This window comes from Sarcophilus harrisii, chromosome 4 (genome assembly GCF_902635505.1).
Source record: "Sarcophilus harrisii chromosome 4, mSarHar1.11, whole genome shotgun sequence".
NCBI classification, from domain to species: Eukaryota; Metazoa; Chordata; class Mammalia; order Dasyuromorphia; family Dasyuridae; genus Sarcophilus; species Sarcophilus harrisii.
In genome coordinates this window covers 165,615,052-165,639,805 of record NC_045429.1, presented here as the reverse complement: position 1 = coordinate 165,639,805, position 24,754 = coordinate 165,615,052, and the positions used below count along the sequence as shown (strand labels likewise).

The following is a 24,754-nucleotide window of genomic DNA, read 5'->3' as shown; positions in this document are numbered from 1 at the left end:
CCCAGATACACTGTAACCTTTTTTGTGAGGAAGAGTCATTTTAGGTACATCACTGAGCAAAGAACATCTCAAAAATGCTGATGACACAAAATCTCAATTCAAAGAATCACAGATTTAGAGACAAGAGTTCTCAGAGTTGATTTAGCTCAGTCAACTCATTTAATAAGAAAATAGGTCCAGAGTTAAGTCACATGCCCAGGGTCACACAGGTAAGTAAGAAGAATAGGTTCCCTTCCTTTCTGTGTTTTGGCAGGTAGGTGGTATAGTGGATCAAGTGTTGGGCCTGGGGTCAAAAAGATTTCAGCTTCAGACATTTACAAGCAAAGTGACCAGGAGCAAATCATTGAACCTCCATCTGCCTCAGTTTCCTCATTTGTAAAAGGTGGATATTAAAACACCTACTCTATAAGGCTGTAATAAGGATCAAATGAAAAAAATATTTGTAAAGCACTTAACATAACTCCTGATCTAAAGGAGGTATTTAATAAACTCATTCTTTCTCTTGTCCTTCCTTTTCTTCCTTCTTTACTCCCTTTGTAACTCTCCACTGTATTTATTCTATTACTATTCCTTAGTAAATTACTCTAAGTACAAAAAATCTTATTAAGGTGAACTTCTTTACCTCAGTGTCTGAAAAAGGAATGCTAATACGGTACTTTTTTGCCAAACGTTATTAACTATAATCAAAGAACCAAGAATTGTGTTATATCCTGGGCATAAAAATCTAAAGAGGAGTAGGCCCCAGCTCTCAAGGAATGTACATGTAAGGATCACAGGTAGAATTTTGTAACTGGAAGGATCCTTAAGAAATAATCTTATCTTATGTGTTCATTTTGGAAATAAGGAAAATTAAGACTGGCAGAGATTAGTTAATTTCTAAGTCAAGAAAAGAGCCAGCCTTACAGCAAAGGTCTCTTGACATTCAGCTAAATACTCTTTAATGCTGCCTTGTCCAAGTAAACACAACAGCTGCACTACCTAGGAACATGGATAGCAATGAAAGTTAGAGCTTTTGAAAACAAAAATGGTGTCTTTTAATTTGGCCTTTCCTTTTTCTTTTTGAATAGCTATCATGTAGTTTATGTTATTTTAAATCCAATTTGTATCTTTTTTTTTCCATTATGCTTTAGAATAGCAAAAATATTTAAATAGGTCATATGAGAAGAGAAGGTAGGTAGCAGAGTGGACACACTGCCAGGCCTCTAATCAGGAAGATCAGAGTTAAAATCTAGCCTCAGGCCCTTACTAGCTGTGTTATTTAACTTACTAACAAGTTACTTAACCTTGCTTGCCTCATTTTCCTCATATGTACAGTTAGCGGGAAAAGGAAATGACAAACCCTTTCAAGTATGCTTGCAAAGAAAACCTCCACTCATTCACAAAGAACTGGATACAACTAAACAGAATATAAGAGATTTCTGTTTAAAATATAAATTTATACAGTTATAAAGAAAAAAATTGAACAAGAAAAATTTTAAATTCTCATAAACTTCCAAAAGTAATGTAGCAGGAAAAAAAACTTATTCATATTTATACTTTGGGGTAGGAGAGCAGGAGAGGAAAAAATGATTTAAAAACAGGAATAACATATGAAAGCCCATTTGGACTTTACTTCTGCTAACATTAGTTGGCCTGCATTTTGGGGAATATTTGTGAAATATTTCCAAGATCTAGGGGTAGACATCCTTCTACTTTAGATTAGCCAGTTTAAAATTCCTAATAAACACACCATTGAACTCAGTCTAGTTTTATGTTATACTGTACTCCCCAGCTGCATGGATTACTGATGTGAAAGGTCAATGGGATAGACTCTAAAGGGAGCCCTGGTGCTGGCTTAGGGACCAGCTCAAATTCTGCACTCAGAAGAGGGCTTAGCATTCACTCTCCACACCCTGCAGCTGCAGACCAGCACAACAGCTGGCTCATAAATGGACAGTTGTGATGAGTGCACAAGAATGAGGGAAAAGAAAAAAAAAAACATCATTCAGTATTTAGCACTGCCTGCACTTGGGGGGTATAGATATGGAGGAGTATAGGCTGGGATGTGTGGTATTTTAATCTGAGGAGGTGACAACTACTGCAGAGGAAAATATGAATCAGAGAAAGAGCTGGGGCCAAGAGAAAACAATTATTTATTCCTACATCCATCATCCAACCCACAGAGTTAAGAGCTGGAAGGGACCTTTAGAGATCATTTGGTCAAACCTCATTATCCACATGAAAAAAACTGAAACCCAGAGACGCTGAAAAGTAACACAGGAAGGAAAATAATTAAGAGAGTGACCATTAAGATCTACACATAAGACTTCTAAACCTTCAATTAAGCAGATAGGTTGGTATGGAAGAAACCAGTCTGACATAGGATGGTGAAAAATAATGCTAATCCTATAGATGATAAAATTTTGAGCAGAAAACTATCCAAGCAGGAAAGATTTGTTGTATTACCCCAGGGAATTCTGATATCTCCGCTAGATGTCACCTTCTACAGTTTACTATCAGTCATCTATCCTTGAAGGGCATAAAATTTCAGTGCTATGTACATGACAGTTTTTGTCTGGCAATGGGTATTTATTTACAGAGCTGTAAATCCAATGAGTTATGTCCCAAAGCCAAACAAATTCCTCTACAACAGCACTGAACGATCCCTTCTCAAGGGGCTGCCAAAAGACAAAGGACTGACCAAGACTGAGGTAACTTTGCCCCCTCTTCACTTGTCACACCCAGAGGTGTTCTGGAGCCAACTCCTAACAGAGATTTAATTGTTAAATTTTCAGTGTGAGCATTGACATCTCAGAAATCTACAAACACTACAAATCAGGGCATGATTTATTATTTTGCTGATTGTCCAGCCTTAAGAAAGTGGTGAAAAAAATGTTAATAATTCATATTAAACTTAAGTGTGTCGTGCATACAATGCTCCCACTCCAACTCCCAAAACCAGTCAAATATTATGGGCACAACCCTGCCTCCTACAGGGTCAAATACTCTCAAGGGCGCCTGATGAGAAAAAAAGCAGTACTATAGGGAATGAGTCCAAATTAGCTCCCTTAATTTCCCCCCATTTTTAAAAACACTTTCTTCCATGAAATATGTTCCATTCCTGCTAAGAAATATAAATACCCTATAGCATTTTCAAAGACAGAAGTGTGGGAAGCATCATGAAATCTAATGATACCCTTGTGATACATACTCTAACTTCTCAATTATTAATTAACCAATAAGCATTTAATAAACACTTCCAGAAATTATGCTAAATACTAGGAAAGGAAAGAAAAAGTTTCCTCAGATTCTATTTGGAGTAGAGGAGATAGACTGACAGAAAATTCAGCCAGATAGATGGACAGAAGGATACATGATGGATGACAGATAGGCAGACAGATGAGAGAGAAAGAGAGAAACAGGGGAGAGGAGGGAGGAAGAGGGAGAGAATGATAGGCAGAAAGATGATAGGTAGATAGATGAGAGGATACATAGATTATGCATACATTAAAAAGTATTTAAGCAGATAAATAAACAAACAGATGATGGATAGATAAGCAGACAAATGAGAGATACTGATGAACCACAGATAGATGATAAATAGAAAGTTAGAAAGATAGATAGGTAATTAGATTATTTACATAAAGATTTTGTAAAATAAAAAAGTGTACATTTGATGGAAAATTCCCTTGTCTTCTTGATCCCCCTTTTTGGGTAAAAATGCTAAAACCAAATGCTTATAAAAATACTTTCATTCATAATATTTTTCTAATTATTTAATATCTTCTGTTACAAATATCTTGAAAATTAATACTTTAGCTTCCATTGAAAACAGTATCACTTAAGAGTAGATTTTCTTTTTATTTTGCTTTGTCTGGTCCAACTGCTCTTCCAGATGATGGATACTTAAGCACCATTTTTATTTCTTCTAGTATATGTGATATGTAATAAGCAGCCATGTTTTTACCTTTATCGATTTCATGGGGTTTTTTTTTCAGCCAGTCAGTAGGTCAGTAGGTCAGAACAAAGGACAAATTATGTTCTCATTTTTGCCTCTTCTTATTGTATGTTGATTCAACATACCTTTAATCTATGACAAGTTGATACTTTACTACACAAAGACGTGATATGGAGTTTCCATATCAATAACTAATCACTTTTAGTCTGTTAAGATGATTATGTTCATGTTTTATGATCCGAGGTGCTTGCTATGTCCAATCTTCTTTTACTTCCTTAATAAAATATTCATGATTTAATATGATAATGTTCTGAAATGACTTCACATGGAAAATCAATACCATACTGCTTTCCTTTCTCAATGGGTAAGGTGGGGAAAAGAAAGAAAAAGGAAGTCAGAAAGTTTTTTTTAATGAGTGTTAAAAATTTCTTACATGTAATTGGGAAGTATTTAATGAAATAAGTATATATAGAGAGATTTTAAATATTCATGACATATAACTATGGGATTTCCTTGTGCATAACCTACATAACTGCTTTTCAATTTATTTTTCTCTATCTTCCCTTGTACTTTCCTTTGTTTAAATATCAATACAAGATCTGGAGAAGTTTCTCAAATTCAAGGAATTTCCATATTGTGCACTTTGAAACAGATGTTGCTACATAAATTGCAATTATTTTCCTGGTGGTGTTTTTACTTATGCTAATTATGCTCACTGGAAAAAAAAAAAAAAAGACAAACTGTCCCATGAAATAATGTTTCTTGTTGCCTCTGCATAAACAATGAAAATTTCTCTGCCAATTCCTTTATTTTACCTCTCCAAATTTAAGTGTTCTGACACAAGAGGATAAATACTACTTGCAGACAATTTTTAGGATCAGGTAAAATAGTAGATAAACTAAAGGGAAAATAAAAGTAGTTATAGTATAATTTTCATCAAGAGTGGGAGGTAGAGAGAAACAGTGACTAACATTTGTTCCTGGAAGAAAGTCCTATTAGAGATTATTAAATAATTTTTAATAACTTCTATATATCTGCTTCGGTTAACAGCAGACAATTCTGGCATTTCTCAACCAAAGGCCCAATTATTAGGTTATTACAGAAGGATCTTACTGAGAAGGTAAAATGTACCTTTTGCCTAATTCAATGCTAATAGTTCAGTGTTCTTGGATATCATGAACTGGGAAGCCTCCTCTGGTACACCTGTCTATGTGGTCTGTTTTATTTCACTGAATCTTTTGGTATTTCAAGGTAAAAAGAAACCTACCTGCAATGAATGCAACACATTATCAAAGAAAAGCTTATTTTTCTGAGTATTCAATTTTTAATTTTAGTCTATTGCCAAAAAAAAGATATAACTATTAAATGTTTTAAAATTATTTTTTCACAGAAAGCTAGCTGTTAATATCAACTAACACCTCTAATAAATTTTTATTCAAATATGCCATGCAGTAATAGTATATGAGGCCAAATGCCAATACCAAAAAATTTCAAGGCAACATCTGTGTTTTAAAGAGAGTCCAAAATTCTTAATGAAAACTAGAAATGAATATGAGTTATACAGGCATAGAATTCACCTCCAGAGAAGAACATTGCTGTTCAATGCCACCAAGATTTTATATGATATTTTCCATAGCAAAATTTACATAATGGTTCTCAACAGACATTAAAAAGATCTAACACTGAAATAGATGTGTTTTTATACACAGTGTGATTTGAAACTCTTCCAACTTAGTGTGTAGCTAAAAAGAAGAAAGGGAGCTCTGGTTACATCAGAAGTAGACTTGAGATTTTTATTTCAATAGAAAAATCTCCATACAAACAACAGCGGCCTTGGTTGGCCTTTTTTTTAAATGATAAACTAAAATGATAAACAGCAGACTTTTGCCAAAACAAATACAAATCTCACCCTTTAGAAAGTGGTAGTACTTTTTATGATCTAGAGATACTTCATCTTAATACTGAAATTTTCAGTTCACTGAAAAAAAAAAAAAAAAAAAACTGAGGCCATTCACTTCAAGCTCTTTTCTCTCCTTATTTCACATCTCTCCTTATTCCACATCTCTGGAACCATTTCCTCCTTCACATACCCATATCACATGAAGAGGTGATCTATTCCATGAACCAAGGGAAATGTGCACATGTTCAAAAGTGATTGCATTCTATTCTTCCACTCTATTCCAAAAGATAGACCCTGCTTTTCATCCCTGTTTTCTTATTTCAATCTCCTTTTATATAATGGCTGCTTCTCAACTACCTACCACTATCTTCAAAAAAATCTTGCTTGCTTTATTCATCCCTACTAGTTAACATCCCATATCTCCCACAGTTAGTAGTCAGGTGGCAGGTATGACAAAAATAAGTCACAAAAATCAAGAAAGAGGAGAGGGAGGAAACAAACGTTTGTTAAATCTCTTTCAAATCAGTTGAAAATGTTATGGTTTTTCCCCTTAAATTGTTACAAAAAGCTTTCTTAAATATGTTGCCAGATGGACACAATAATAAGTTCCTATACAGAACTCTAACAGATGTAGGGGGAAAAGTCAAGGAAGAAAATATTAATAAATTTTAGTAGGCAGATATTTAAAACAGCTAGGTATGTAGACAAAGTTCTGAGAACCTGAGTTCAAATCCAGACTCAAGACAATATCTAGCTATATGATTCTGGTCAAGTCACCTAACACTGTTTACCTACTTTTCCTCCCCTGTAAAATGAATCAAAGAAAATGGCAAAGCACTATAGTATTTTTGTCAAGAAAATCCCAAATGGAGTCAGTAAAGAGTCCAAAGTGCCTGACAAATGACTGAACAACAACAAAGGCAGAAGAGTTGTGTGGAAATATAGAATGTAAATTCCTTAAGGGGAGGAAATATTTCATGTATGTCTTTGTATCCCCATAAACTAGTGTAGTGCCTGGCACATAGTAAAAACAACTGAACTCATGATTTCACTAACACTGGAAGTCCTGGAACATGGAAATAACTTCTAACAATACCAGTAGTAGACACCTAAAATACCTAGGGGTTATATGATTTTCTTAGGGTCACATGATTGGCTTGTAGAAGAGACCAATCTGGAAGCCGGGTCTTCCTAACTGAAATGGGAAGTAGAGGCATCTGTGCACGCGCGCGCGCGTGTGTGTGTGTGTGTGTGTGTGTGTGTGTAACTACTTCAAACAAGCTGTAGGAAATTTAATACGTACACACACACAAAAAAAAAAAAATGAAAACTAAGAGAAATAAAGCAATTTGGAGTCACAGTTAACAGGTACCCAGAGACTTCAGTTTCTTGGGGGTTTTTTTGTTTTTTGTTTTTTTTTTTTTTGGAGGAGTAGGAGAGCAATTAGTATTAAAAGACTTGCCAGGAGTCATACAACTAATAAGTGTCTGAGAACAAATTTGAATTCAGATGCTCCTGACTCCTGGAGCAATGCTCTATCTAGTGCTCCACCTAGCTCCCCTTGTACTTCAGTTTCTACATGAAGTTATTAAGAAATTTTTCAATTTTATCTGGGTATCAAGGTCTCGTTGAGAAGCATTCCATTGAGGATGAGAGGGATTGGTTTTGCAAGGGTTAATATCAAGGAATTATCCAAACATATGTTTTGAAAAATAAAAAGCTTTAATTTTAAAAAAAAGGATGAGAGGAACTTAAGACTATCAAGAGACTATTATCTTTATAGAAACTTTGCTGGACTTTATTTCTTTTCCCAATAAATGATTCTTTTTCTTTTCTTCAATTATAGATCCCTATTCCTAATCCCTGCCCCCTCCCCAGATTTTTGATTTTTTAAACACCCTACTTTCCCCTAGCCTGATTTTACTTTGTTACAGCCTTTTGTTATATCCAACCCCACTCCTACTCCTATCCCATCCAGCCAATTTCCCACTTGCACTGGGAAATGCTCCACAGGTAACATGGTCTGGCTATCATCCAGAACCTGCCTCACATACATCTCTACTTACCATCTGGTAAAAGCTGCCAATTCACTAACTGCTCCCCTATCCCCTATTAATCCTATCGTCCCAGAATCCCTTGGGCATGTCAGCAATTAAGTTAGAAGATATGACTGGTTTATCCCCCAGAATAATCCAATCATAGAAAGATTAATTTGTTTGCATATTGGATGCATGGTGTTCTCAAGTCTTCAAAGCTGATTTTTAAAGTACAAGAATTTCAGTTATACAAACTAAGCAGGAGCTGGGATGTACAAGAAACCACAGTTTATATCATATAAATTCCAAGGCAATCTATGTTTTAATCAGGTTCTGATTCCTATTAATAAAATCTAATTTGCACAGGGTTTTAAAAAAAAGAAGATGAATTAATGGATTCCAATACATTTTCCAAGTTTATTACACCTCTTAAATCTATTCAGCAACTGCAAGGTTGGATGTCTCCTAGGTTACTGATGAATTATCTTCTTACTCTTTGAAGACATAGATATTGTAACACAGTTTTAAGACTGTATTAGCTTTTCCACTAAAATCCCCAAATCTCTTACAGAAAAAATGCTATGTAACCATATCCTCCTATATTCTCCATGTGAAGTCAGTTTTTTTTTTTACCTTACACGTATGTTTTACATTTATCCCTATTAAATTTTCTTTTTTAGATTCAATGCAATACTCTTATTTTTCCAAGACATTTTTGTATCCTGTTTTTTTTTTAATCCATTGTTTTATCCCTCCCTCTTTTTGCTACCTGCATAAATCTTGGTTTGTAGAATGACAGAATATTCCCTTCCTTAGTTCTTAGTTCCAGTCAGTCAGTGAACATTTATTAAGTACTAATGATGTATCAGGCACTGTGCTAAGTAAGAGATGCCCCCCCCCAAAAAAAAGAGGACGAAAAGTTTTCATGCAAGGATGTTACATTCTGATGGGAGAAATAATATCTGAACAACTATGATTGAACAAAATGTATACAGTACAAATAGGAGAGGGAACTAAAAGTGTATAGGACTAAGAAAGCCTTTTGCAGAAAGTGGGATCTAATCTGGGTCTTAAAGAAAGCCAGAGAAGCCAGGAGGCTGAAGTGAAAAAGCAGAGAATTTTGCAAAATAACCACATCTACCATATGGCATCCTTCCTTCTGATCTTTGATGATAAATACCACCTTAAATATTCCATTTTATAGTTTAATTAAAAAAAACAAAATGAACTATAAACAAAATCCAACAATGCTTATTTAGGATAAAATAAACTATTTCAGAGATAAATAAAAGAAAATAAAAACAATTCATTTTACCTTCTGATCATTTTCTTGAAATAAAAGTCCAAAATAGTCCTTCTCCAGTAAATTGAGTTGTTCACATACTTTGTCAAATAATACTTGACCCGTAGCACGTTTCTGGAAAAGAAAACAAATAAAACAAAACACATTTAGTAATCTCTTACATTCCTTATAAATTTTAACATTAACAAAAGTGTAAAATTAAGATTTTTAACTGGATTAACAAAAAATACTGAATGCCAACTCATCCATGCATTACTTAATTTGTTTGTTTACTTGTTTATTTGACACAATATTTTGATTTTTTAAATCCTGTTTCATCTGCTATTTAGCTCTGGGACCAGAAGCAAAGTCTCATTTGATTTCTTACAGCCCAAGTCTGCATATCTGTAAAATATGGATTTACAGTCCCAACTTTACAGGATAATTGGAAAGATAAACTGAATTTATATTTTCAGAATGTCCCCAAAGTCTGACTGTACTTAGACTTTTGGCACAGCCTCTTTACAGCAAGAATATTATAAACTTTAAATCAATTTATAAATAATAAGTTTTTAAAAAGGAAGTGAAAGCAGCCTAGATTGATTTCAGAAAATGAAAACTCTTTAACAATGGAAAATTACATGAACGCAAAGACCCGTTGATATTTCATGGTTATGAGATATAAAATACCAATGAAAGTCTCCAGAATGCTGTATGAATCTTCTATGCCTAATTTTTAGAAGAGGGATGAAGGTCATACAGAATGGGTTATTATTTGCCTTATTTTGGAATAACTCCTGAATTGATATTAACAGTTGGTAAGAGCTTAAAAATATTTCATTTTCAAATCTCACAGAACTTCAAGTGAAATGCAGCTGGTAACTGTATCTCATTTGGCAACTTTGCCCTATCTCTCCCTTTAAAAAAAAAAAAAAAAATCACAGGTCCTTTTTTTTCCCCTGAGGCATCTGGGCTTAAGTGACTTGCCCATGGTCATACAGCTAGGAAATGTTGAGTGTCTGAGGCCAAATTTGAACTCAGGTCTTCCTGTCTTCAGGGCTGGTGCTCTATCCACTGCATCACCTAGCTGCTCCAAACACAGGTCCTTTTAAGGGCATTAGTTAATGTTGTTAGTTATCATCAATTAAGGATTTCCAATGAAGGCATAATCCATAACCTCAGAAAATGGCCCATTCTATTTTGGGAGAGCACTAAAAATTTTTAAGACTTCATTTTATTCTATTTTTTAAATTTAATTTTTTTTACAAGACAATTGGGATGATTAAGTGTCTTGATCAGGGTCACATAGCTAGTTAAATATTAAAGAGTTTGAGGCTGGATTTGAACTCAGATCCTCCTGACTTCAGGGCCAGTGCTCTATCCACTGCATCATTTAGTTTCCCCAACAACACAAATCATTAGGAAGTATTTCATTACATTAAATGTAAATCTTCCTTTCTGCAATTTCTAATTCTACAATCTAAAGCCAAGATGAAATCTATTCCCCTTTATGTATAACAGCTCTTTAAAATGCATGCAAAAGGCTTTCATACCATACAAAGATATCTCTTCTCTGGGTTTAGCATTCTCATCTCCCATTCTCAAGATTCTTCACTTGATTTTCTGGGAGCATGACCTTCAATTACTTTGCTATCATGGCCCCTGTCTCTCAATGCACTAGAACTTGAGGAAATTCTTCCAAAAACATGGCATACAAAATGGAAGATAATTTTCCAAATGTGGTCATTTCCAGAACACAGTAGAGGGAGACACGGCCCATCTTTTCACTTTTACTTTAGTTTTCATCATAAAACAAAACACAAATTCTGAGCATTAGTTTTTCTTATAAAACAGAAAATATGAAAATGAAAAAATAATTAGAGGAATGTACCTCATCTACTTGGTACCAGAGACAGGTCCCAAAAGAACTCATTAACAGAAGCAGTAAGGAGTTTTGGGAAGGATTTAAAAGAAAGATCTTCAGGATAGAGATGCTCAAAAGTGTGTCTTAACTCACTACTACCAGCAATACCCAAACTATTCTATGTTATAAAAACACAAAGACATTGGTACTAGCCTTACCACCAGGGACATTTCTCTCCCCACCCCCATTCTTTCAAGACTAAGCAAAATACTGTTGGACAATGTGACTGCAGAAGAAGATCCATCAATATTCAGTGGAAATGGAAGATAAATTTTTTCTTCATATTTACATAATATAAAGGTTTTTAAGCAGCCATTTATAAATATCCCTTTAAAATTTCTGTTAAAACAATATACCTCCTTTATTCATTCAAACAGGGTAAATTTATTGAGAATGGGGTATTACACTGTCTGCCTCTCAAGAATTTAATATACTCTTCATACGCTTGTTGGCAAATAGGTTGTTTTATTTAAGCAGACTGCTATCAACAGGAACATAAATGCCTTTGACAACCATAGAAAAGCTTATTGTCCAATCAATGACAGAACACAGTCAAAGGGGTAGCTCATTTCCAATTAAGATGTGTGCCCTCTGGGAACATCCAACTGAGAAGTAAAGCCTGACACACTCCTCCTTTTCGTTAATGAGTTTATACAAACACACTGTTGGGCTCCAAAAAGAAAAAGGAAAACAATCTCTAGTACTTTTTTAAATGAGTGAGATCTTCTCATCCAAGTGTTCACAGTTTAGAATGATCAAGTTTAATATTTCCTAAACTTACAACAGTTGGTAAGAGCTTAAAAATATTTCATTTTCAAATTTCGCAGAACTTCAAGTGAAATGCAGCTGGTAACTGTATCTCATTTGGCAACTTTGCCCTATCTCTCCCTTAAAAAAAAAAAAAAAAAAAAAGACTGGCTCTTTTGGTCATAGGTTAGAAATTCATGCCTAGAAACCCTGAGAGAAAGAGATATGCTTAAATGCATCAGAATCTTCTGTAAACAAGAGAAGAATACCATATTAGGCTATTTTAGCCATGTACTACAGTTAACACTCACAAAAGGTGATGTGTTAACTTTATCATATGAGTTGAACTGGAAGAGCATGATTTATATACATATGTGTATTAGGATATATCTTCTGTATATGTGTGTTTAAATATACACACACCATCAAAATTGTAAATTAATTTCAGGTAGGCCAAATGACTGCTAAATTTCAAACGCCAGCAGCTTCTTGATGCAAGTCTTCTAAATTGAAGAAAATGAATTAATAATAAATATATTTCCAATTTTTATGTAACTTACAAATTAACATGATTAAAATTGAAGGCCAAATGACAAAATGTGCAGACTACTTGGCTTGGAATCAGGAAAACCTCGGTTTGAATGTGTCCTCTGACCTGAATAATTACATAACTTTGGTCACAAGCCATGTAACTTCCAGGTGTTTCAGAAAACTCTCAATGATGTACCTACCATGTTACAGGGAATAGGACCAGCAAGTTACTTCAATAAGCTATTCTCTAACTATGGCAAGATGCCTTCCACATTCACATGTGATTAAAAATACTTTCTGGTTTACAAAATACATTAATTTAATTGTAAGGGGTAAAGACAATTTTTTTATTTAAAAAAAAAACAACTCATCCTCTCTCAAATATTTGGTAAAAGCTCCGTTTTATATATTTCAAGAAGAGACCTAGGATATTTCCTACAAATAGCAATGAGGTATAAAAAAAGAAATTCAATAAACCACCTACATCCTTGTCACACATTAACATCAATTATAATAAAGCACACTACAAGTACTGTATTATATAAAAAAGGATCATTGTTCACTTTCTGCATTCCAGGCAACCAAGAAATTCTTCTTTAGTAATAGGTTATTCTAGCTCTTGTCTCAATTACGTGTTTAGGATTAATACTTAAGAGGTATTTTTAAGAAATTTAAGGTCCCACTTATATTAGTATGAAAAACGTAATGAGTCACATAATTATGTATCTCCTAAGATGATACTAAATAGTCTTACACAGAAAATACTCAAAATTAAAGGTTTGGTTCATAGGATTAATAGCTCTAGAGTTGCAAAAATCTCAAAGTCCCTTTAGTCCAAGCTCTTCATTTTACATGAGAACACAGAGACCCAGAGAAGTTAAATAATTAGTACAAAATCACATAGGCATTAATGTCTGTTGAAAGATCTGAAGCCAAGTCCTCTGACTTCAGAGCCATAGTCAATTAATTATTTGCCAAGAATTTCTGAAGAGAACATGCAAATTACAGTCATCAGAAACAGAGAAAATTTATGGTTCTAGAAAACAACTATAATTAAAGGGAAAATCAAGTCAACAAGGATTTATTTATCTATGCTAAGCAACAGAGGGAAAAAGAAAAGCAAAAACATAAAGCCCCTCTCTCAAGGTAATAACTCAATTAGTAGTTAAGTTAAGTCAGGGACAGACAAACAAGCAAACACATAAATGAAGTAATAAATAAATAATAACAGCTATTAACATTTATGTAGCTGGAGAGGAAGTGACTGATTCATCTTTAAATTTACAAGAAAAGAGAAAGAAAGCCGGTATGTCATACACCCTATAGTTTGGTGAGAACATATTTCAACTGGTTCAGAAGAATACTAGCTCCATGAAATAAAATTCTACATGGAAAAAAATAAAATTCTACATTGGTGTAAGACAATTATAGGATGGTCTCAAGGAAAATTCCAATGAAGAAGAAAAAAAGAGTAATATTGAGAGGAATGAGCACAAAACACCATTCAATTAATATTTTAAAAAATAAATATCATTTGAGATGAATATATGAGTTCATACGAGTATAAGATGGAGAGACCATGTCAAGACATAGTTTGTGTAAACAAAGGTTTAGGGTTTCAGTGGATTGTTAAATGAATACTGAAGTCAATGACATGATAGAACAACCAGAATAATTAATTTGGCATTAATGAAGGAATAATAACCATAACATGAAAGGTGACAATAACACTTTATTCTATCTTAGGTAGATAATTTGACATAGTACAGATGTTATCTTAGGTAGATAACATCTGTACTATGTCAAATTATATTATAGCAAATTCAGCTATAGGCACATATTTTAGAAAGGATACTAAAAGAATAATAAATACTGATTCAACGTTTTTAAAAAGTGCATGCTGAGTACATCAACTTATTTTATCAGTAGGTTATACTTCCTCAATCAATACAGAGTTTAAGCCTTTTCTGCACTAATAAATTATTTTAGCTTTGGTCTATCCCTATCTCTTCCCCTCATCCACCCACCTTAAAAAAAAAAATGGACTATTTCCCTGGTGAAGGGTCTCTGAACTCAGATGTACTGATCCTTGAAGGATATACATATATACAGTCCTTTACAGTCTTTAACATAAAAGAGGTTTTTCCAAGTTCTTAAAATCTTCCACAATTTGTGCTCTTTGAGGAGAGGCTTAGAAAACTCAGAGTCACTTCCCCATGAACCACTGAAATGGAATTTGAGTGGAGGATCCTGCTGGGCACACTAAAGTACAAATCATTCCGGGCTTTACTCAATGCAATTTCAGCCTTCTAGCACCTCTTCTCAACAGGCAGGCACCTCTTTCCCCCTTTACTTGGAAGCCCACACAGTCTATCAGATTTAGAATCCTATAAAAAGCAGTAAAGATTCACTGAAATGATCTGGTCATTATGCTCTCATTTTATAGATGAGGGAAATAAAGACCAGGACAATTAATCAACTTGAAGTCAGATTTTTATTATGTATACTAAATTATTAGGTAAGTAGGATTGTAGAATAACATTTAAAGATGACTGAGGCATTGAAATTTATTTAGTTCAAGACTTCGATTTTACAAATGAGAAAACTAAGACCCAGAAAAGTTTTTAACTTACATATTTTTTAAATAGCTTTTTGGTATCAAAGCTAAGAACCCAACCACCTAACAGTGTAGTGCCGTCTCTAATTATCACTATTTTTTTTAATTAGTATAATATTTACAGTCAAAGGTTCTGATAAAGGCCTCATTTCCAAAATATATAAAGAATTAACTCTAATTTATAAAAAATCAAGCCATTCTCCAATTGAAAAATGGTCAAAGGATATGAACAGACAATTCTCAGATGAAGAAATTGAAACTATTTCTAGTCATATGAAAAGATGCTCCAAGTCATTATTAATCAGAGAAATGCAAATTAAGACAACTCTAAGATACCACTACACACCTGTCAGATTGGCTAAGATGACAGGAAAAATAATGATGATTGTTGGAGGGATGCGGGAAAACTGGGACATTGATGCATTGTTGGTGGAGTTGTGAGCAGATCCAACCATTCTGGAGAGTAGTTTGGAACTATGCTCAAAAGTTATCAAACTGTGCATACCCTTTGATCCAGCAGTGTTACTACTGGGATTGTACCCCAAAGAGATTATAAAGAAGGGAAAGGGACCTGTATGTGCACGAATGTTTGTGGCAGCCCTTTTTGTAGTGGCTAGAAACTGGAAACTGAATGGATGTCCATCAGTTGGAGAATGGCTGAATAAATTGTGGTATATGAATATTATGGAATATTACTGTTCTGTAAGAAATGACCAACAGGATGATTTCAGAAAGGCCTGGAGAGACTTACACGAACTGATGCTGAGTGAAATGAGCAGGACCAGGAGATCATTATATACTTCAACAACAATACTATATGATGACCAGTTCTGATGGACCAGGCCATCCTCAGCAACTGAGATCAACCAAATCATTTCCAATGGAGCAGTAATGAACTGAACCAGCTACAGCCCAGAAAAGAACTCTGGGAGATGACTAAAACCATTACATTGAATTCCCAATCCCTATATTTATGCCCACCTGCACTTTTGATTTCCTTCACAAGCTAATTGTACAATATTTGAGTCTGATTCTTTTTGTACAGCAAAATAATGTTTTGTCATGTATACTTATTGTGTATCTAATTTATATTTTAATATGTTTAACATCTACTGGTCATCCTGCCATCTGGGGGAGGGGGTGGGGGGTAAGAGGTGAAAAATTGGAACGAGAGGTTTGGCAATTGTTAATGATGTAAAGTTACCCATACATATATCCTGTAAATAAAAGGCTATCAAATAAAAATAAATAAAATAAAATAAATTATTATAATAACTTTTTATTGACAGAACTTATGCCAGGGTAATTTTTTACAACATTTTCCCTTGCACTCACTTCTGTTCCAATTTTTCCCTCCCTCCCTCCACCCCCTCCCCCAGATGGCAAGCAGTCCTATACATGTTAAATATGTCACAGTATATCCTAGATACAATATATGTGTGTATCACCATGTTGTTTAACCTGAATTTTCTCTTCTACTTCGTGCCTGAAGGACTGCTGAGGCATAGTAACAAAGAGAGAACGAAAGATGCTTGGCTACTTCCTCAGAATGGGAGTTCCAGAAAGGACTCACCAGTGGGAGAAGGGGGCTGCAGGGCCTTGTTTTTACTTTGTGTTATTGAAAAATTTGCTTTAGGGGCAGCTAGGTGGCGCAGTAGAGAAACGGCCCTGAAGTCAGGAGGACCTGTGTTCAAATTTGACCTCAGACACTCAACACATCCTAGCTGTGTGAACCTGGGCAAGTCACTTGACTCCAATTACTTCAGGGAAAAAAATTTGCTTTAAATAGATCACACTTGTTTAAAAGACAATCAATTGTGTCAATGAATGAAATATTTTCTTCCTTCCCCACCCCCCAATTTAATTCAAGGAATAAAAATAGAGCATATGGCTGATATTAACTTAAAAAAGTCTAACACAAAAGAACTTGCATCCTATAGCAAATACCAATATTTTTAGCTCTCTCTTTCACTCCTTTCACCTCAAAAATAATTCCCCACAATGTAAACTGGGCAACTCCTTATGTTTTGACTGGATAATTAAAAAGCAAACTTTTCTCCTATTTTCTGGCTACCAGATTTTTGGCACTAGTTTCATTATTTCTTGCGAAACAAAGGAGGGAGGGAGGAGAAAGGGAAGTACAGACAGAGAGACTGAGAGACAAGGCCAGAGACAGAGAGAGATTCTAGACCAGGCTGTGGAATTACACCAGGGGGTGGCGAGATTTCTTTGAGAAAACAATTTCTCTCAATAAAGGGCAGCTAAATCTGTGGCCAGCCTCAGTGAAGATCAGCAGTCTAAAGTCTCTAAGCTTGAGGGAAATCTTTCATGCCTGTCCTGTTATTTGTGGCATTCGTGAAGGGAGCCAAAACATGGCATTTCTGGAGGCCTCTGGGCTTAGAGGAATTTCTGCAATTGCTTAGCCTGCAGATTTCTACAGATGCCACACACCACTGCAATTCCATAAAACCACCATCAACTGTCTCTGTGTAGGCCCCTTCGACACTACAGTTATTGTGCAGTTAGGAGGAGAGTGACAGAAAGCTCACAATGGGATACACACAGCTCTATCTTCAAGCTATGTATTCTGCACTAACTCAGAGCTATCCTATACAAATAGGAAAGGCCAAGGGGAGAAAGGTATGTGCAGAGCAAACAAAACACTGAGACACTGTTATTTAGTACAAGGCGGGGAAATTCAAGTGGATCTGTACTGAGCAAGAAATATCAGACTATCTCAAAAGTCCTGGTAACAACATTAATCCTACAATAGTCCTCCTCCTTCCTACCAATCTGTGATCAGTACTGATTATCCCATTGTCTTCTTAAACTCACATTAAGCATTCTTTTCTCCACTTTTATTCTAAAAAATTTTTAAATATCCTATCTTTTTTCTTCTTTTCAAAGTACATTTCGAGAAGTGTTGCCTGAAAGTTTACCTAGTTTCATTATCCAGTGCTTGTTTTTTAAAAACTTCTCTTTCAATCTTTTTTTTTAATGGGGAAATTATCATACTTATAAAAATACAATCAAGTCATTTTACAGCTGGAAGGGAACTTAGATATCATCCAATTTCTATACATTATAGAGAAAAAGTAAAAGATTCTAAGTTTAGTGACTTGTCTAATGATATACATTGAATAGACTAGAACCTAAATTTTATGAATGCTACCCAGTCCAGTTTTTATAGCACCACACAACACTACCTCAGTATTACCACTACTATTTTACTATTCCTATTATAGCATAAATTACCATCAGTGAATCAGAAAAATTTTTATTTATCGGTATTTGGAGAATGTAATAAAAAGGGGGAAGGGGGTGGAAACAAAAGAAAAGCTCACAGTAAATTTACTGTTTCTTTCTATCAAGCTTTTAATAAAAACCAAGTTTTTTCTTCCATAGGGTCTGGACAATAAAGGACAGAACAGTGAGGAAATAGAATGTTGCCACACTGTTAACATGGAGATATGATATAGCAATTCAATCTGATTTAAGGTTCCAAGAAAAAAAGTTAAAAGGGGGGTTATCAAATTCTGCCAATGGATCCACCATGGAAATGTTCTGTAATGACTTTAAATGAAAATATAATGTAGTTAGGAACTTGTTTGCTTTTATAAGATGTCCCACAAGTCTTAGTGCAACTTTAAAACACAGAGCTACACTAAGACTTTTGGGACAGCCTGAACTTGGTGAGGTCACAAAATAGTTAGCAAACATAATAAAAAATATAAATGCCTACTAGGGGAGATCATTTGCTTTTGGCAGAAGCTGAACTATAAATTACCGGGATAGTGGCTTCCATCACTATCCAAGACAGGGGTTGAACACTCATAGATAAAAAGTGAGAAGTTTAAACTTTCAGATATTTTAAGAACTCCCCAAAATCAATTCTTGAACAAGCTAACTAAGCATCGCATTTTCCCTCACAAACAAGAAGCAGCTAAGCTCAGATTACAAGTGCAGTTTTGGTCCCCCAAGACTAGGAAACACAAAGCTGCCTCCAAACTGTTAAAGACAGAACTACAACAGCAAATCTGTAATTCTGAAACGTGTTCTCATAGCATGGTAACTTTTTACAAAACAAGTGTTAATTTTCTATTTCAAAGCATATAAAACACACACACACACAAATCTAATCTTTTGTCCACAAATACAATTTTTGCAAATCAGTCTTTTCAAGGCATTCTAAGAATCAGGAAATTTCTTTGAGGTTTTAAAAACAAGTTAAATCAGCTTTAGGGTTTTTTTGGGGGTGGTCAAGAGAGGAGAGAAAAAAGAGAAAGAAGAAAGAGAGAAGGAAGGGAAGAAAAGAGAGAGAGAAGTGGGGTGGTAAAAGGGAAGGAGATTGAGAGAGAAGAGGGAGTTAAAGCCCCTACTGAATACTGAATTGTCTCCCCAGATCTTTTTATATTCTGATAACTGTCAGAACCCTCATAGGTCCATTTCCAAGTATTTAATAGACTTCCGTTCACCTCAGTTCTACTCTAGAACTTTTGAATTAGCCCAAAGATTCAGGGGAGTGCTAGAAGAAATCTCAGCCAATTCTAAAAGCAATCTCAGAAATTTAGTGGAAAAATTTCTCTTTACTTTTCCACTGCAGGCTTTATGAAATGGTAACTTAAAACACAATGGATCTAAGATACTGTCCTACAATTAACTAACAATAATAAGTTATACTTGCAACAAGATTTAAGGGTTACAAAAGGATTAAAAATTTAAGCATTATTTTCTGGATGCAGCTAGCTGTTAGTAATTTGTCTCTTTTCAAATTATACTGAATCCATGTATTTACGTATGTAATTACATAAATTAATTGTAGAATATGAACCAATCACACATTTTTTTTGGAGGACATATCACGTTTCAGGCACTATATATGCTAGGCACAGGAATGCAAAATAAATAAATAAATAAATAAATAAAAGAGTAATGGTCTCTGCCTTTGAAACTCTTAAATTCTATCTGCTTAAGTAGTTTATTACACTTCAATTATAGCTGACACCTGCACTCAGACTTTTGGGACATCTTAAGCACACACAAGGTAACAGGGTAAGGAAAGGGTCTGAAAACTAGAGAAACAAGGAAAGAGTTAGTGGCAGGAGGTAGAGCATAAGTTTGGAGAACACAGGAGAATCAAAGAGGCTGAAATAAGGAGAAAAGAATTATCTTCCTTCATTTTAGAAACTATCTTTTATTTGTAATTTTTTAAAAAAGACACCAAGGGTATAAAATATCAGGAATTTAATGGGTGCCTACTGAATTGAGTCAAGCAACTGATGTCCAGACAGGTTTGCAACTTTGGGAAAAGTACTTAAACTCTGAGCTTCAGCTCCCTTTTCTATAAAACAAAGAAGACAGTAATTGTAGCATCTAACTCTTAAGATTCTCCTAAATGAAGCTTTTTGTAAACCACAAAGTACTTGATTAGTAGTAATTCCAACACTAACACTATAATAATTCAAGAAAAAGAGATACTTCTCTACTGACTACTTAAAACTATAAAGTGAGACAATATGCTATAAAAAGACCAATTACCTCATTAATTAGCATAAATAATAAAGTCTTATAGATGAATATCCAATTAGTCATGCTCTGATAGTTCCACTCATGTTTAATAATGGTAGGATGATTGGACGAGTATTCATATTTAAATCCAAACAATCTTTTATATCAAAAGTGCATGTGTATGTATATGTACATACACATATATAGCTACACATGAGGAACAAAACCATTTGCTTTTGATTTAACAAAACTGTAAGGAACAATAAAAACCACATCCTGTCACTTTTAATCCATATCAATTGTTCAGCCGTGCATAAAATTTATTTCTGCAGGCTTCCTTTAAATGTCTTTTGTAATAAAAGTTCAATTGGAATATCAATGCAGTATAGGAAGAAGTTTAACAAAATCTTCATCTGCTTCTAGTAAATAATGGCTACTAGGTTGCATTGTGCAACAAATTGAAATTATTCAATTTTTCACTCCAATGTGAATTAACTTTAAACATAAACATTGTACTTTCAAGTTCTTATTTTAAAATTTAAACAAATCAAAAGTATATGTATGTGTTTCCTTCTATCCTTGCTCCCTCAATCTGTATATTGTCAATATGTAAACAACCCTAAACACATAGGATCATTCAAAAGAATTTTAAAAAGTAAATGTAAAGGAGAAATGTCTTATGTACCTTTCAAGAGTGTAAAAATGTTGGATTTTTATTCAAAGAACTTTCTGTAAATGATAATTCACTATGGCTGCCCAATTAGCATAAAATTTAAAATTTGGGTCCTCAAGTCATCAAATTGCTAGTAAAGTAACAGTACAATTATCAGTCATGTGCACTGACGGCAAAGATTCTAAGTAAAACCATTCTTGACAAATCATAATTACTTTAAATAGCTGGTTATTCAGTCTCTTCCTTATTCCCACCATGTCATTTACCTTTCACATCAATAAATTTGATCATAGTAAGACACTAAAAATATTTCAACAGCTTCCCCATTACCCATAAAAGTTTGGGCTCCTCACACTTGCAATTAAGGCTCTCTACTATATTGCACCAACCTACCTGCCCATCCTTTGTCATGGGTTACTCTATGAATTATACGTTCCTAACAAGATGAATCTCCACTAACAATTCTTAAAATCTTTACAATGTTATTAATCCTTCAATTCACTTCTTCTCATTGGTCTCATCATGGTGCAGATATGATCCTGGATTTTCTTGCTTTCTATGAGATCATGATTACCTTTGACCTGGGAATTCTGGATTCTAACTATAATATTACTGGGAGTATTATTTTGGGGGTTTCTTTTAGGTGATGATCAGTGAATTCCAACTTCAACTCTGCCCTATATCTCTAAGATATCCTAGCAATTTTCCTTTAGCATTTCTTGGAAATATTATTTCTAGGCTCCCTTTTTTTGGTTTATATTTTCAGGTAGTCCAGTGACTTTAAACTCTCTCTCCATCTATTTTCCAGAGCAGTTGTTTTCCCTATGAAAGATTTTACATTTTCACTAATTTGTCAGGCTTTTGACTCTATTATTTCTTGATGTCTCATGGAAATATTAGCTTTTCTTTGGCCAATTCTAATTTGCAAAGTGCTACTTTCTTCAATAAGATTTTATACTACTTCTTTTTAACCATGCTGTTAATTAACTTTTCCCATTCTTTCTTCTAGTACTCTCAATTTTTTTAAAAAATAATTTTAGTTCCTTCTTTAACTTTTCCAAGATTTTTACTGGGATTATGTCTAATTTATTTTTTTTCTTTGAGGTTTTGCTTATAGGTTTTTTCAAGTCATTGTCTTCTCCTAAGTTTGACTCTTGAGTTTCCCTGTCTCCATAGTGAGTCATTATAAGTCAGTTCCTTTTTGTGTGTTTACAGATTTGCTTGTTTCTTAACTTTGGACTTCATGTTGATATTGGATTCCTTCTTCACTATGTGGAAAAGGGACAGTATCCTTCATACACTAGATCCTTCAAATTTAGAGCAAGAGAGAGAGAGAGAGAGAGAGAGAGAGAGAGAGAGAATGAGAATATGATAGACCTCTACAGTTGTGTGGTGAAGCCTATGGGCCCCTCCTCAGAATTATTTTTAAATGAATAAAATATGTAGGATTATAAAAGATCAAAGGTTAGTGAAAGTGATAATTTTTCCCCCATGTAAGATTATGAATTCCCAACAGGCCATAGACCCCAATATATGCTTTAAAAAATTCCCCTAAAGAGTAAATTTGACTTTCCAGAGCACCTTCAAGAAATTCAATGACAATCTATAAAAACGCCAAGAAAACTGAAATCAAAAAAAAAAAAAAAAAAAAACCAGCTGAAAGAAGAACCTTATTTCCTGAAACAGATGCCACAAAAGCCACCATAGCTAATTTGAAATTCTATTTAATAGGGAAGGATGTTCAAGAAGCCATGTCAATTCCATGACCCAGTTTTCCAAAGAGCTGAGCTTCCTACTAAAAAAGATAGAAAGTCCCAAATCTGCAAAAATCAGAATTTATAAATTAAATATCTTAATTATATGAGTAAAGACTATTCTCCTTATGATCAGACAGTAATGTCTGCAATCTTCAACTATAAAAAAAGAGTAAATTCTCTAAGACAATTACCAATGAAATAGAAAAATGTGGCTTCTCTTGACATGTGATCTTCTGGACAGATTATAATCTATAATACCCATTAGTTTAATCTTTGCTATTTTATATTTAACTTCAATGCATTGAAAGATCTGATTTTACTAGTGTGAGGTATAATTTAATAGCCAATTCTTCCTGGGTTATTGTGATGAAAACAGTTAACTACTTATTGGTTAACTTTCTAGTATTTAGGAATGACCTTCTCCAAAATTAACTGTAATGATTCTCAGAAAACAGACACAAGGGTTTACTGGCAGATCTTTTTGATATGCAGCAACAAACAGAGTTTATGATCCATTAACATTGCTTCAGAGCCTCAAGTGACTCTAAATCGCAAGCACAGTATATGGCAAATATATAATAGTAGCTATATAACTGATAATTCTCTTTCTTCCTATTCCAAAAATTGAGCTACAGATTATCTGAACTAAGCAAAAACTCTGCCTCAAAACTATGAACAACATTGGCGGCAGTAGGATGGGGGGAGGAGGTTGTAGATAGAATCATCTTTTAAACAAGAACTTATTCAGTCTACAATTATTTATCTATTACCCTAAAAATAGATATTAATTATAAATCATTTTAATCCATTATTTAAAAAAAACATTATGAACCTCTACTGGGCAGTATTTGCTTTTAGTACAATTTGTGTACATATTCACAAATTTTTAAAAATTGTTTTCCTTAGAAATATGCTGGTTTTTCCCCTGGTTAGCAAGTGTAATGGGTAGGGAAGCTATATTTAGGGCTTGGCTCTTATTTCTATAGGGGAAAGTCTATAATTTAGATATAAAAGGAAACAATTCATTTTTGCATATACATTTTATAATGAATGTTAAAAAGATCTAGTTATAAAAGAGAAAGTTTATTTTATATGTAAGGTACATACAACCGTATATTAAGATGTCACTGAAGGTATTCTGATCTTAAAAAGATGAGACAATGTATAGCATAACAATAAATGTATATGTCACCAATCAAGTAACCTCCAGCTGAAATTTACTACGGATGTTATCTCTCCCTGTTTGAGATTCTTGAGAACTGGTGAAACTGCCTCGTTTTTTCTATTTGTATCCTCAAGATTTTAGGCATAATAAGTGTTTAATAAGTGTTTTGCTTTGCTTTTTCATTCATCCATTTATGCCATTCATATATCTGCAGTTTCATTACTCATTTGGAATATTTGAACTGAGACAATTAAAATGCCCTTGTAAATCTGGAGTGCAAATTAATTCAAAACATTCAATTGTCTAGTGATCTATTAGATCAAGGACATCATTTGTCTACCATGTAGCAATGACATCTAAAAGGAATTATATTTACCATCTTTTCATTCCATGAGGGTAATCAAGATCTTAAATAAGAGTGTATGTGAAAATATTCTGAAAGGTTTAAAATATATTACAAGACACAAAGCATATTGTGAAATAAACATGTATATTTTAATTATTGAATGTTATTCTAAAAATACTGAACATTTCACATCTAAAATACCCATTTTATTGACCATCACCATCTTGTATTGTAATTATTAAATACCATCTAGTCTCCCTTCCTAAAAGAATTTATGAAATTTAACAGATATTCTCATAGAACTGAATTTTTTACATTTAAAAGCAAAAGG

General features: G+C 33.9%; 1 protein-coding gene across 21 annotated transcripts in view; it reads right to left on the bottom strand.

The window, feature by feature from the left end:
• The window catches only part of EPB41L2 (erythrocyte membrane protein band 4.1 like 2), a 281,401-nt gene that overhangs the window by 113,254 nt on the left and 143,393 nt on the right, over positions 1-24,754 (bottom strand). For all 21 annotated transcript variants that reach the window (XM_031964261.1, XM_031964262.1, XM_031964266.1 and 18 more), the window contains exon 4: positions 9,189-9,290. In XM_031964261.1, coding sequence (XP_031820121.1) covers positions 9,189-9,290 — 102 coding nt within the window. The remainder of the gene's footprint in view (positions 1-9,188; positions 9,291-24,754) is intronic.